General features: G+C 40.9%; 1 protein-coding gene across 11 annotated transcripts in view; it reads right to left on the reverse strand.

Annotated features, from left to right (window-relative positions):
* Positions 1-14615, reverse strand: part of LOC109145069 — a 301323-nt gene that overhangs the window by 35235 nt on the left and 251473 nt on the right. For 10 of the 11 annotated variants that reach the window (XR_005601585.1, XR_005601582.1, XR_005601579.1 and 7 more), the window contains one exon: positions 127-14555. Coding sequence is in view for 1 of the 11 variants with exons in the window: in XM_039550021.1 (XP_039405955.1) it covers positions 14338-14555 (218 nt within the window). In the remaining 10 variants the exon portion in view is untranslated. Of the gene's footprint in view, positions 1-126; positions 14556-14615 lie in introns of those variants that run through there. The other variant, XM_039550021.1, reaches the window with a different exon arrangement.

The raw sequence follows: 14615 nt of genomic DNA on the forward strand, positions 1-14615 counted from the left end.
CTGCAACAGAATAATGACCAGAGTAAGAAACTGACAATCTTTTCATACGTCACTAGAGTTTCATTCTTCTTTTATTACATGAAAATGCAGGGATTTTTTTCATCATCATTTCCACATATATTTTACCTTTGCCAAAGCCAGCTTGAGTGTGTATTCTGAGTGGACCTAAATTTGTCCTGGACAGACAACAGAATTGAGCAGGCCAGTCATTGCAAAGCAGTGGACACCAGTGAGTCAAATGAAGTTCTGGCATAACCTGGCTTGCAAGGGTTCAGCAGGGAAGTCTTTGCCCAGCAGGTTGCAGGAGTGGAGGCAGCATGCATGAGAGAGAACACACAGAAGACTGCTAGAGCGGGTTGTTCAGGGATACCTGCAGAGGCAGCTCCAAGAATTGACAATAAGAGTGTCAAATGTACACGTGCAAGTATTTGTCTTGAGTTGGAGACCTGAACCTGAACAATTAATGTGCTGTGTGTGTACATACATTTATCTGAAAAACCCATTACACCCCCTCAATCCCTTTTTAATCTTCAGCATGACAGAAGTTTTCAGCATAGCACTCCACGAAATGATGGGTAATGAAGAGCAATGCTTCAGTTAGTCAGGGGAAAACCCTCGGAACTCCAAAAACTTGTTCATCTAGACAAGTCACACTTAATGCAGCAGAAATTTACAGCAGATACAATCAACAGAGAAATATGCTGGAATAACTTATTTCCCTCAACCCAGATGCTTCAAGCCCCTCTTTCACATTCAGTGACCCGCCCCAGAGAAGAGCTGGATCCCCAGTCAGTGTTAGTCAGCAGGATGTCAGTGAAGTTCATGGCTATGTGTCACCCTGATGACCTGACACGGTACAGCCACAGAAACTGAAGCAAATGACTGCTTTCCAGGCAATTTTATCTTAATCATTCTTCTGAACTCTGGCTACAGGATTTTTCTTTAACTTAAAGTCCTGAAACATTAAAGAACAGAATGCATCAACTTAATTGGAAACAGTTTTGCCGCAACACATCCTGCGTCCGTTCAAGGACTTAGAGAGAGGAAAAGCCCATGCTTTGAAGCACTGTGACAACTTAAGATAAATTTCAGCATTACTTTTCTAACAGAATATAATTGAAAACATACTTCAACACAGACTCTAATCTAACTCTGGTTAGAGATGTGCTCAACCCACAAGTTTCAATCTCAACATTCCCAAGTCTTGAAGGAATCCTGACTCAGACCCAAATTGTCTTCTCTTTCTTTAACAGTCTTTAACACTACTGAATTGAGCTCACCACTTATTAAAAATCAAAATGGCTGCTTCTACCACCACTTGTGTGCTTCTTTTCATCACACTAATGCCTAAAGTTCCCATTTCTTTCAATCCCCCTCAAAGATTTGGGTGAAATACCTGTATATTATAGAAGACAATCCCTCTCCCCCATGCTTCAGTGCCTAAAGAGACAAAACTGGCAGACAGTAAGATAAAGAAGGCATTGTTATCTCCATTTTCAGCTGGGAAACCAGGCCCTAAAATGACTAAGAGTCAGAATCCCAAGGGAGGTCAAGGATCAGATTCTCAAATGCTCAATAACCAGCATCAGAGCCAGACTTTCACAGGAAAAAAAGAAGAAGAAAAAAAAATGGGGGGGAGGGGAAAATAGAAAAGAAACAAGAAGAAAAAAGTCCAAACCCTATAGTTCCTACTTTTATTGCACATTTTCAAAATATCTTTTTGCGGCATCTTGAAGATCTGTCCACTTGGGTACCCATTTGAGCACTGAAATGGGAAGGTATCTCTCTAGGAAATCTCTCTCCAGTTTGGGTGCTACTCCCAGTTTGAAGTGTGGCAATACATGAGTTGCCCAAGGCCATGAAGGAAGTCTCTTGCAGAGCCAGAAATTTGGATCAGCAACCCCTGTGCCCTAACCACAAGTCTATCCTTCCTCTTACTAACAGCACAGTGTATTTCTTTGTTAAGTTGCTTTCTAGTTAGATATAATATAATGGGCCTTTTTCTTTATTCATCCACAATAACATGACATTATGAGATTGGCACTTGTCACTCACAGGAGTGCTCTTTTTCCTCTCACCCCGCAAAACACAAACACACTTAGCAGATTGCCATCTGCAGATGACACTAGAATCTCTTGTATTTTAAAGCCTTTTTTCCAACAGCAATCACATAAGTAAATTGCCCTTTATTAATATTTTTCAGGATATGAGAGGCTGACAAGTTGCAGATCTCAGCTACAAAGAATTATTCCCCTTAACCACGTAACCTCCAGGAAGAGAAAAAACCTTTCTGGTCAAGAAGATCAAGATAACAGCAGCTTGTTCATATAATATCCCTTAGCAGCTGCTGCTGCTACCTACCATGGGAATCCTAAATACTTCAATAATAGGTCAATCACCACTGGCTGCCGCTTTATGTGTGAGCAGCCTTAAGTATCTGTGCAAGATGTGTAGAGTACAACAGCACGGAGTGGAAAACCCAAGCGCAACACCATGTCTTTTGCTACTTTCCCCACTTTAATTAGAGGGATACATGTAATTACTCACCAATTCAAGCTCTGGAAACTACAGGGGGATGTCACTGTGCAAACCAAGAAAATGATAGATTTTCACTATATTTGTGCAGACGAATGCATACGAGACACGCTTGATGTACAGAACTCCATTCATCTCTGAGTTACTATTTTTGCACTTGTCTCAGTTGGGATTTTTTTTTAAATTCTGTTTCTTCAAACCCTGCCCTCTTCTACATGACCTTTTTGATCAATAGTCCTTTGTTGTGCTGTGAGGCGTCAGCAGCAAAGGACAGAATGAATACAGCTAATTCTTATCTAAAGTTTACCTTCAGAATCTTTGGGTCTTGGCACAGGTTTGAGACATTTGTTTTTCTTAGGTTTTATAACTCTAAATGATGAATATTGCTTGAGAATGTAGTCTCCTCTAGAGATCCTAGAGTTCTCAGCTGACCTTTCCCTCTGCTCCTGAAGTTGCCCCTATCTCTAGCCCATTTGCACCTTTCTGCTTCACCACCTCAGAAATTAGTGGATTACCTCAGCCCCTCTGATACATCTTTTGGCAAGTCAATGAAAGTCAGGTTGACAACTATTTTTATGTGGAAAGCAGGCCTCTCCCTGTCTTTTTAAAATTTTTTGTGGTAAGAGGACTCAAAAAATCTCTTTGTCAGATTCTACAGTGGCCTGCCACTTGAAAATCCAACTGGTTTTAGTACTTACACTGTCTTCTCACAAGAGTTTCACTGACAAAAATTTGTGGCTGATTTTTAAATGGCAAATCAGTGTGACACTTTCTATTCTTTTTTACCTTAAAGAAAGCCTGATATCCTATATGTGAAGATCTATTATTGTTTCAGACACTGTAGTGCAACAGTACATCCCTGGCAGCTCCTAGAACAAAACCATTTAGACATATGGGACGCCCTCCCTTTCCCAGCAGCTTTATCTCAACAAGTACTGCATTTAAGCAAACAGCCTAAAGCACGACTCACACTCCAGTGAAAGACAACTATTTGAAAACTTTAGGGCTGTATAAGTGACCACAGAAAGGACAAAAGGATCAAAAATGAGCCTAAAGTTACAATAGCAGATGCAAAACAAATTAATACTCCCATAGAGGGAAAGCCAGATCTGTCAGACTGCCCAAGCCTCTGCAGGAGTTTTGGCTACTGCAGCAGCAGGGAGACAGCCTGGGACCAGGCATGAATACTCTGGCCCTTGGAGTTAGACATATGTGCACTTTAGAAGGGTCTTGGTTGTGGGAAATCCTTGGGCTAAGCATTTCTGTTACTAACCAAGTCTGTCCTTTTGCAAACAGTAATTTACTGTTTTCTGTGAAGTAAGTTTTCACTAGATTTGAAGGTCCTCCTGGTGTACTTCAGAGATGCAAAGTTCTGATGAAAAAAAGTATTTTGTGTTCCTTCGGTTTTGTTAGACTTTGGTTTGGTTTGGTTTTTAATTAGCATGCATACATATCATGCAAAGTTAGAGCTAGTCATTAAAGTTACCTCTAAATGTCCTGTGAAATTTTTTGGGATCTTAAAAAAAAAATTAAAAATTGAATCAGTCTTGCCCTTTTCCCCCTCCCTAAAAGCAGCTGCTGAAAAGCTGCAAGTTACCAACCATTGAAATGCTACATAAAATGCTCTAAAATAAATCAAAAAATTATATCCAAGTAGACATAACCAAGTGAAACTTCCAGATTCACAATGTGCAGTAACATATTAGTGAGTGACTGATCTATTGCTCATGAAAAGAAAAAAAATACAAGAAAAAGTCTTTTCACAGTTCAATTGAAAGTTACAATATTTGAGAAATGAATAAGAAGTCATGTAATGGCTTTGCAGCTTTTGAACTTTCACATGTTTCAGATTTTTCTAATGCTTGTGTGGATTAAAGAGATCCACATCTCAATGGCTGGGGCACCTCGCATTTTTTCTGGATCAGGTTTAATGATTTCCACACTGTAGAAACTTCACTTTGTATGAACACACCCTGAATTTAAGGAATTTTTCATACTTAGGTGCATGTTTTCCAGTATATTTCTTTTAATGTTAACCCTGTCAAAGGGCACAGTGGCTCCATCATAAAAGTGAGCAACTCCTTCAATTTCACACATCAATACACTGGGGCTTTTCAGCATGCTTTTCTTTCCAGACCCCAAAAATAAATTAAGGAGGGGGGGAGTGGGATGTAAGGAAACAATAAAATAGAAGACATCCATATTTTTTTTGCTTCTGTGTATTATCCCAATGTGGACCCCAAAATAAAAGGGGGAACTATTTATTTCAATAATGTGCAAAGTTCATGGTTTTAAAGCTGCAACTACACCCTTTTCATCTCTTTAAAAGATATTTCAAAGCAGGATTGTGAGACCCAAAGAGAGAGAAGAGTCTCTGATGTCCATCCAGCTCACAGAGAAAAAAACCTTGCATTTTCTACCCTTTGACGTAGGATTAAGGAGTAACAAAAAGCCATTTCATCCTTTCTAAGAAAATGCATATGTGCAGGCTTACACTAAATTATAAACTAGCGGCTATCAGGAGGGCATGGGTACCATCTAGAATCCAGTAATAATCACAGACCTCATAAAAATCAGCACAGATGTTAAGTCTTTATGGCTCAATGACAAGATGAACCAAATGTTTAAAAATATTTCCACGCAATAGGTTTGACAACCTAAGATGCAAACTCTGAGCAGCCTGAGCAGAACTGAACGTAGTGGATGAACAGAGGGGTGTTTTTTCCTGGTTGTAGACCCATGGAGTAAGAAAATTTCAGAGCTGTAACTGAATTTATTGGTCCCCATCATTATGCAGAACAGGAATACAGCCAAAACTTCTGACTGCCTTGCAGTTCTAACGTTCTCTACAACAGAAATCTCCAATTCATCCAGAAATCTTCAACTACACAGCACTGCTGTTCCAAAATCCTGGGTGCCTTCTGAATTTTTTTGCATGCTTCAAACTCCTATTATAGTCCATCCTAGACACCCAGGATCACCTAAGGTAAACAAGAAGCCAAGGTTTATGGGGGAGAGCTGATTTAAATAAAGGGCATTTCCTCTCTTTACAATTGCCATGTAGCCAAAACCAGCATCAGTTGGGCTGAACAAAGAAAGGAACCAAATGTGGCAGTACTTGAAACTTTGGAGACTCCCTTTGAACTGGGAGTGCCCCAGTACACCCAGCTCTCCAACTGCTCCATCAGGACCAGCATTTCACTTGGCCTTATAGCTCTGATTTCAGATGATCTACTGTTTGAAAACGCACGACCGAGTTGATCTGCACAGCATTAGCGCCCTGTCCTGCTTCTTAGAAATGCATCATAACATGAATACCTGGTTTGTGAAATCAAATACCATCTGCTCATTTGGGCTCCTTGGCCTGCCATTCACTTGCTTCTAAAAGAAATGGGATTACTCTCATAAAACAAGGGAAAGAAAACATTTCAGAGGGCAGTGCTTAATCATGTCTCATGTTCAGCTAAACTCATACCAACTGTGAACAGATAACACAAATATAGGCACCAGAGGAGGTTATTTTTAACATTTGCCAGTATCTCTTCACAATCACAAAAATCTTGGTGAGTACCATGCCAAGGAACCAAAGTCGAATTTGAAGGCAAGTGTGTGATTCCCTGGCTGTTAACATAAAACACTTGATGGAAAGAAGATCCACTGGCTGTAACACAGCAAATATGGCACTGAAGTGTGCTGGAACTTCTGCTTCTTTATAAACAGATTGCATTCATAAAACTCACAAAGGTGCACAATCTTACCCACCATTGCAAGGAGAAGAAAGAAAAACTGGAACTTGTGATCTCATCTGCAGGGTTGTAAACAATTGTAGGTTTTAAAGAAGTAATATGAAGAGCTGCTGGAGATGACACACCAGCCAATTTAGTTCAGCTAAACCAGTGTATACGTGTGTTAACGCAGTAATTGCTGCTGAGATCTGTAATACACTGCCATCTGTAGAGGTCATGAGCAGGACATTTACATCAAGATTCACCAGTCATTTGTTTCAGTCATAACCAAACCAAATCTGCAGCACCATGTACCACCTCCTCCATTCCTCATGTTTTCTGCTGATAAAATACTGCACAAAATCTATCTCCAATGCCCTCTAACTGCCATTATTTCAAATGTCTCCAGCTTTGAAATATCAAAACCACTTGGACCTCAAAAGAGCCACAGTAATCTGTGTCTGTATGTAAAAAAGAAAAACATGGCAAACCCAGACGTAACTGTGGTATACCTACCTCCAAATGAATAACTCCTTTGAATATTGGTGTGACTGTTTATGCAACACCAAAGTGTCAAGAAAAAAAAAAGATAAATGAATTCACTGTTAATCTTAATGATGATAACAGCACAAGTGGCTAGAGAGCTAGAAAGTGTTTCTTGTTTGAAATTGTTGCGTTCTGCCTCCCTCGACATTTCTAAGAGCCCTAGCTTTGTAGGTCAAGACACCAGCCATCTCATTACCCAAGTTTCTGCAGCCTGTTAAGAGACCGAGTTCTCCTTGGTATATTTGTTTTGTTCACTGCCTGTTCTCTTTCATTAAAAACTAAAGACATTTTATGATGAAAGCAGAAGAAGTATTCAGAAAAACATAATTATAGAGACTCACTGCAATCCAACCTTACTAGCTCAGCAGTGAAGTGATATTTCCCCACATTTTCTCCTACTCAAGAGCAAATTTATAGTATATTGCTCAACAAAAAAAAAGTAAGCATTTTCAGAGGAACAGAGGGGGGGAAAAAAAGGTAGGAATAGAAACACCACACTTTGGAAGAACACTATAGAAAAAAAGACATGTTCAGGGGAAAATACCAGAGATGAAAGCCTGGCCCAACTGAATTCCAGGATAAAACAGCCATTGGTTTCAACAGGGTCACGATCTCTGTCAAGATCTGAGTCTGGATTCACTTTTGAAGTAGGTGTGGCCTAAGAGCAGGAGGGAAGAATTAGCTATAATATAAAGTATCTCTCTCTGCCTTAAACAGCACATCACACATTTCATTTTACCTGGCTACAAAAGGCACGAGTGGTTATGAAACACAGTTATCTAGGTACACCCCATTTTTTACCACTCTATCCCTTTTGTTACCCTTCTATCACACATTATCATGATTTTTTTTTGTCGTTGCTAGTGTTGAATGGGATGACAGCATTAACACAATGGCTGGTGCTACACACCAGAACTGCCCACATTTCATGTCAAGCCACTTTTCATCATAGAAAAAGCAGCATCGTATATCTAAAGGCCCAGGTTTTGGTGCTACACTGAGACAACTGTGATTACATGCTATATGCTTCAGTGCTGTGTTTGTGTAAGTTGTGCTTGTGTCTTGTGTACACACCTACACACTACATGTATGCAGCAACTCTGAGTGCACAGGCACACACGTGCATGGATGCAGGAAAAGCAGGAATGTGGACCCACAGTAATGCTGCTCCTGTCTGTTACAGGAGCATTTGTAACAGAATTTCCTTCCGTGTTAATGGATCACAGAAAAAAAATATTGTAAGGATTATTTTAATTTGTTAAACATTTGTATTCCCTACTGCATTGCAATAAAAGGAATGTGCTAACTGCCAGTCTTTTAAGAAATATGAGACAATTCCTTGTACTTTTGGTTTGAAATTGGAACTGAAACACATCTGCTACAGAAGAACTGATCTGTATGGCCCTGCAGGAGGTGAAGGCTGGGAGTCAACTCACTCTTTGTGGCAAGGGAACCTAGATGGGTTGCTCTATATCCTGTATCCTCTGATCATTTTCAGAAAAACAGAAAGTTGCCATAAAATCACAAAATGCTCAGCACATCCATGACTGTCCAAGACTTTGAAGTCAGGAATACACCAAGCAGTACAGGCACCTCACAGCTGAAAATGGAGGCATGATTCTGGGTATTTTGATGGGAAAAAAAAAAAAATATTGCCTGCATGTGCTCCCAGTAAATCAGCATTCACTTAGCTACCCTAGAGCATGAAACTCAGCACAATAGATCTTTCATAGCTCACAGGAGAGGTCATGGTACAAGAATGTTGAACAATACAACACATTCTTTTGTAGGTAAGAAACTTCAAGGTAGGAGGTGTAAGTTGTAGCAAGAATAGAAACCTCAGAGGAGATCATCAGAAAGTGATTAACATGGTTTTTTCAAAAGAATGTGCACAATTGACAATATTTTCAACACAGACATATATTTCAAACTCCTCTGGCGTTCTGTTTCTTATGCATTATACACACATACAGAGCTCAGATTTTGGGTTTGTTTCATTAACTCCATATTTCTGCTGCTCACAATTACGCAAAGTATTATGATCACATCATTCACATTCATTTGTGTGGAATAATTTTCATTGAAGAGACTTTCAGCAGGGTAACTTTATGTTGAATACAATTTCTGGTGCACTACATTTTTTATAGTTAATATGTCACTTGATGGTTTGTTGAACTATCTGATTTGATGTTTGTTATAAACAGTCACTGTATTGAAATCCCAGATAAACAGCAAGGACACAACTGTTTTCCACAGAGTATATGCTTTATCTTGTTTGTTGCTTTTCTTTGAACTCCCTCTTTTTTAGCACAAATATATCAAGATAAGATAACACTCAGATTTTTTTTTTTCTAGAAAATGGAGTTCTGCATTAATATAGTACTGCACGCTTATTTTGATTTGCTGAAGCCCAAGTCAGCCCAGGTGAACTGGATGAAACTACAACTGGCTACAACCAACAAGGGCAAGAACCTCAAGAGACAATTGTAGACAAAGGCTGTCTTGTTGCCTAGCATCCTGCAGGAAAGTGGAGCAGGACATCAGATCTTGATCAAGAGAATATTGCTGAGGGAAGTGGGACAAAAACTTTCTGGAGTAACCTCCAAGGACAGACAAGGCAAATGTAATTACTGGGCATCAAGAAGTGCCCCTCTTCACTTTCACTTCTCTAAAAATCTGTCACTCCATGAGACTGTCAGGAAGGAGCAGAGAAGGAAGTGGTGCAAGTTTCAGTAATGAATCAATGCCAGGAAAAAGACACAGGAAATTCAACTCTGTAGGAACTGATTGGTTTGCCTCAGCTGCAAAACGCATTCAAATTCATGTCTCCATTTCCAGTTTCTTTTTATTTATACCTTCCCAATAAATTCCAGGGGCCAAGGCAGAACAGCTCTGGCTCCAGGGAAGCAGCTGGCTGTCCAGAGAGATGCACAGGCAGCTCACACTCCTCTAAAAGGTACCTGAGATGTGCAAGCTGTTTGCACCCCTCTAAAAGGTATCTCATTCATCCAAATATTTCAAATTAAACTGTTTCAGAAAAAAATGAGTTCACTACTTTTCAGCACCAAGTCACATTTTTTATTTTGCAGTTCCAAAGACATCTGGGTCCTTCTCTCCCATCCCCTACTGTCTCATATTTTGAAAATTCCCACTTCTTTGAGTGTGATGTCATGAGGCGTTGCCATGAAAATTTAACTTAAAATTATAAGCACTGAATTAGAACTTCTTTGCATGGTAAAAGATCACACAGAGGGAAATAGCTGTTTAAACAAAGATCTTCTATAATTAGTGATAATAACAAAGGAAATATTCATAATTACATCAAAGGATTCTTCACTGAGTATTGTTTTTATTTGCTTCCTAAGGGAGCACAGAGTTCTCTGAAAAGGTAACACTGTTTGAGGCAGATGTAGATAAATAAAAGAAGGCCATCTAGAGAATCCAACTTCAAACCAGAGCCTGGAAAATACTCCAAAATCCAGAAGAGTTCTCTAATTGATCTGATTACACGTCAGGCATCAGCACTGTGCTAGGTATGCAGTGCTGATAAGCCTGCAGTATGTAAATGCCTTTTCAGATGAACATGACACACAACACTGCAGCTACCCTGGGCATCTGTCTCCACATACATGAGGCATAGCCTGGGGATTAATTTCATCCACTAGCATAAACAGGACTAATTTTTTGAAGTACAGCTAGCTAAAAATATCTAAGAGTAATGTTATGCAATAAATAAAATAAATCCTGGTATAGGTTTCCCCTTTCCAGACGAAGGAATCTGACATGGCTTCAAATAGAAAGAGGCAGCAGCCTGACCAGAACACAAAATATATTCATTTGATTCCCTTCCAGAGAGGCAGCATTTTAATCTTCCATACATTAAAGATGCATGCCCACTATCATATCATTTCAATGACCTAAATATTAAATTATGACCAAAAATTCACAACACTTCTGCCCTCCCCTGGAAAAAAAAAAATAGGTCAAAAATAAATGGAAACAAACTGTTTTCTGCTCCTTTTTATGCATTTGACAGAGAGAAAAAAAAATGAGGGAGATAAATCTGCATAATACTGAACCGAATCTCTTTAATTCCAGTCAGCTTTTATCATTCAATCACTGAGTCTGTATGTGGAAAAATTCATGCTAATTCCCCCTAGCAACAGCCGCAGCCTATCCGGGGGAGCCCTGCACCAGGCAGCTGCCAGCCAGCAAGAATAACTCTAAGTAGGTCAGCCCTGCATTTCTAAAAATGCCACGGTCTAGTAACCCCACTGTCCCGTCTGTCTGCCCTACCCCATAATAACCTCGATCGCTTGGTGACACAATGACATACTACCCTGTTAGAGCGCAATCAAATCCCGCTGCATTATTCTGCTGCGAGCATCGCTGCTGGATGAAGGACCCGTCGAGGGGCAGCATTAATCAGGCAGCCATTCATGTCCACTAGCACTTCACTCTGGAGATGGGGCCTGCATTAATGACCAGCTGTTTGAACTAACACAAACAAAATAATGCCTTCCACCCTGTTGGCTGTGCAGAATACATGTTCTAATCAGGCAGGTTATGCTCATTGACTAAACCTAAGATGTAAATTAAACAGCCCCAGACAATGCCAGCTTTTGTAACCTTCTATTAATTAAAGTAAGTATATTTAAATTATACTACACACAATTCAAAGAGCTATTGGTTTAATATACAGAGTCACCTCCTCCTACAAATTTGTGTTCACAGTCTAAAAAAAAAAAAGCCCCAAACCAAAACCAAACCAAAAACCACCCACCCCCACTGTTTGCATAATACAATCTACCTATCCTGGTAAATTAAAGAGCGACTACAACAGAGCCGAACTGCAAGTGACTTCTGCTGGGAGCAGGGAACCACACCAGACCTCCAGTAACTGGTCTTTGGGAACAGTGACAGACATGCACACTGGATGTGGTGGAGGGGTACTGATAAAAGTCCTATAAACATCTCCCAGCCGTGACACAGAGAAAGGCCAGTCGCAGCAGATTAAACACCCCCTGCAATCTCACTGCTTAAACTCCGTCGAGTTGCCTTCACAGACCTAAAAATAATTGCAGAGGTCAGAAAGCCCCTTGGCGGGATCTGGGCATGTGTCTTTAAGAGCACGTCCATCCCTCCTGCTTCCCACAGCCCTGGGGACTTCTGCATGGCTGCAAGATGCTGCAGGAAGCCCTGTCCCTCCCCCCTTGCTCTTAACCAGAGAAGGCTTAATATAAACCACACCAGAGCCTAGCCAGTCTTCTCTGGGGTGGTATTTCAGTATCAAATCTGTAATGCCAGAGCAGAATTTCAGCAGGCTTGCTTTGTGTTTAATTGCACCCTTCCTTTTAAACACCTTTGTGCAGCTCGCTGATCTCTTCCTTCAGAGCATGCCTCCATGTCATGCAGCTGCCTGTACAGGACAGAGCTAGGAAAGACATTTTCAAGGATAGACTATTCATCTGCGCTTTTCCCTGAAGGATTTGCACTTTTGGTGAATGCGTGCCATAATTCAATCTTCACTGCTGCAGAATTCAGCAAACCCTGGGCATGTAATCCATCCACATCTGAGTTAGGAACACAGCAGATTCATTAATCCATTTTGCACTTTCTTGTTTGAGCCAGGCTTGTTAACCAGGTTATGAGAGTCTTCCTTTGCTTTGTGGCACACATCACATAGCTATTATTGGAGAGATACAGTCACTGACGTAACCGTGGGCTCCTAATTACAAGCTGCTGACATTTTGCTCGTCTCCGCAGCTTTGAAGCTGTGAGTTCAGAGTCTCTCCTCCTCCCTCCTTGCTTGCTTTAAACTGCCTGAGTTAGAAGCATACAACAGATTTAGAAAGGTATACGAGTGGCATAAACTCCTTTGCAGAACCTGCTGTATTGCCAAAGTTGTTTTTCTTTAAGCAAACAGAAAACTACAGTTTGGGACTAATAAGACTCCTTAGCCCCCAGCACAAGAATGTTATCCAACAGCTGGCTAAATACAATTCAACATACAGGGCTGCCTTTGTAGGCTGGGGAACAAATAGTGGAAGGACCAGACAGGCGTCTTGCAGGGTAGCTCACTGTGACTATTGGGAAATCCCCTCATACACATTTTAGGATGACATTATGGTCTATGGCATTGTATAAAAGGGAAAAAACAAAAGGAAAAAACCCCTTCTTTCCCAGTAGGCAGCTGCTAGAATCCATGCCAAGCCCTGCTAGCTGAGTGCAGTGCTTTTTTCCCCTATTTCTGCATTGTTCAGATATGGCCAAGCTGAGCTACCTAACAAATGAAATACGCCTGTACTGTGACAATACCTGCTCTAAAACCACCCCAAGCAGGTTCCGCAATATAAAATACACCCAGGTACATTTCACAGAAATCAATTGCCAAATGCAAGCATTGCCTTTTCTCAGTATATGAAGAATCCTTTGCAATTAGAGGCTGATTTGAAAATCTAAAAAAAAAAAAGGGAAAAAGAAAAAGATGCAAGTATAACGCTGAATATAAATGCTCAGTAGAGGATTTAGTCATCTGATGACTGTGGTAGCCAGCTGGTCTAGAAGTCATCTGGGATGCATTTATTTTGATTAGATTGATCACATTTCTATTTACAGTATAGAATTTTTCACCATACTGAATACAGCTGTGTTTATAGAGATTTTAAGATGGAGAAAACGAAACCCCACGGTTTCTCTCAGCACAGTGCAGAAGATTCAGTGCTTCAAGGTGTTAAGCAGAAAGGATCTGCTTTCACATTTCTTAAAAGAATACTGCCTACCATCTGTTTTCACAAAGTGCCACCTCAGTCAGGAAATGGGTGTAGAGCTAGAGCTGAAAATACAAGCTGCAATCAAGTCTGACCCAACAATCTGACAAACGTCCTCTGTAAATTGGTCAGAAATGTCTTTTTTTCATTTCTATACATGTTCACACACACACACAAAAGCACGTACATACACAGATATACACACAGAGTGCGAGGCTGCTGTTTTCCCTGGGGATATTCCTGCAGCCACCTAACTCATCAGTTCACTCCCTGACAGCTCCAGGAGTGCTCAAGCTACAATTTACAGTCCCCCCATCCATACATTGCTTTGTTAATCAAGCCATCCTCTCTGCAACGAGAATCCACAGAATCAGACAAACGGCACGTAGCGTTTCTTCTTCCTTTGCATTTGCATTCGCTCGCTCTCTCCTTCTCCCTTGGCTTTGCCTTAACAGGCAGATGCAACCAATACCTTATTTATCCATCTCCAGCACAACACTGAGGTGAAACCCGACAGCAGCACTGTGACTCCCCATGTTAATCCTCTGGAGCAGCAGAGGCTGGATTCTTGTTGCTGATGCCCTTGTCGAGCACTGGATTACTTTACATATTATTTCTTTAAGCTTTCACCCACCCTATCCTAGATTAACACCCTTCCTTTCTCCTCCCTCCCCCCCCCCCCCCCGCCAAAGAAAACCCCAAAATCACCACATATTGCAACCCTTGGCTTCCAAAACCAATAAAAAAAATTCGCGGCTCCATCACTCCTCTTCCTTAGCAATGTGCAGATGAGAGAGTTTCGAGTCAGCCAAGCCAGGGTGAAGCGCAGGCAGCAAGACTGCAGCAGCCCCAGCAGCAGCAGAAAGAGCAGCAGCCGCCCAGGTAAATGGGGGGAAAAGCAGGCTCTGTCGAAAGCGGTGCAGCATCACAGCTGTGAGGAAAGCCAGTCTTGCTTCTTCCAAACAGTCCAGCTTTATGCCTGCAGGAACAGAGAAAAGGGAAGACCCAGAATTAAAAATAAAAACCAAAACAGTTAAGA

Source organism: Corvus cornix, chromosome 2 (assembly GCF_000738735.6).
Source record: "Corvus cornix cornix isolate S_Up_H32 chromosome 2, ASM73873v5, whole genome shotgun sequence".
In the NCBI taxonomy this organism is placed as follows: Eukaryota; Metazoa; Chordata; class Aves; order Passeriformes; family Corvidae; genus Corvus; species Corvus cornix.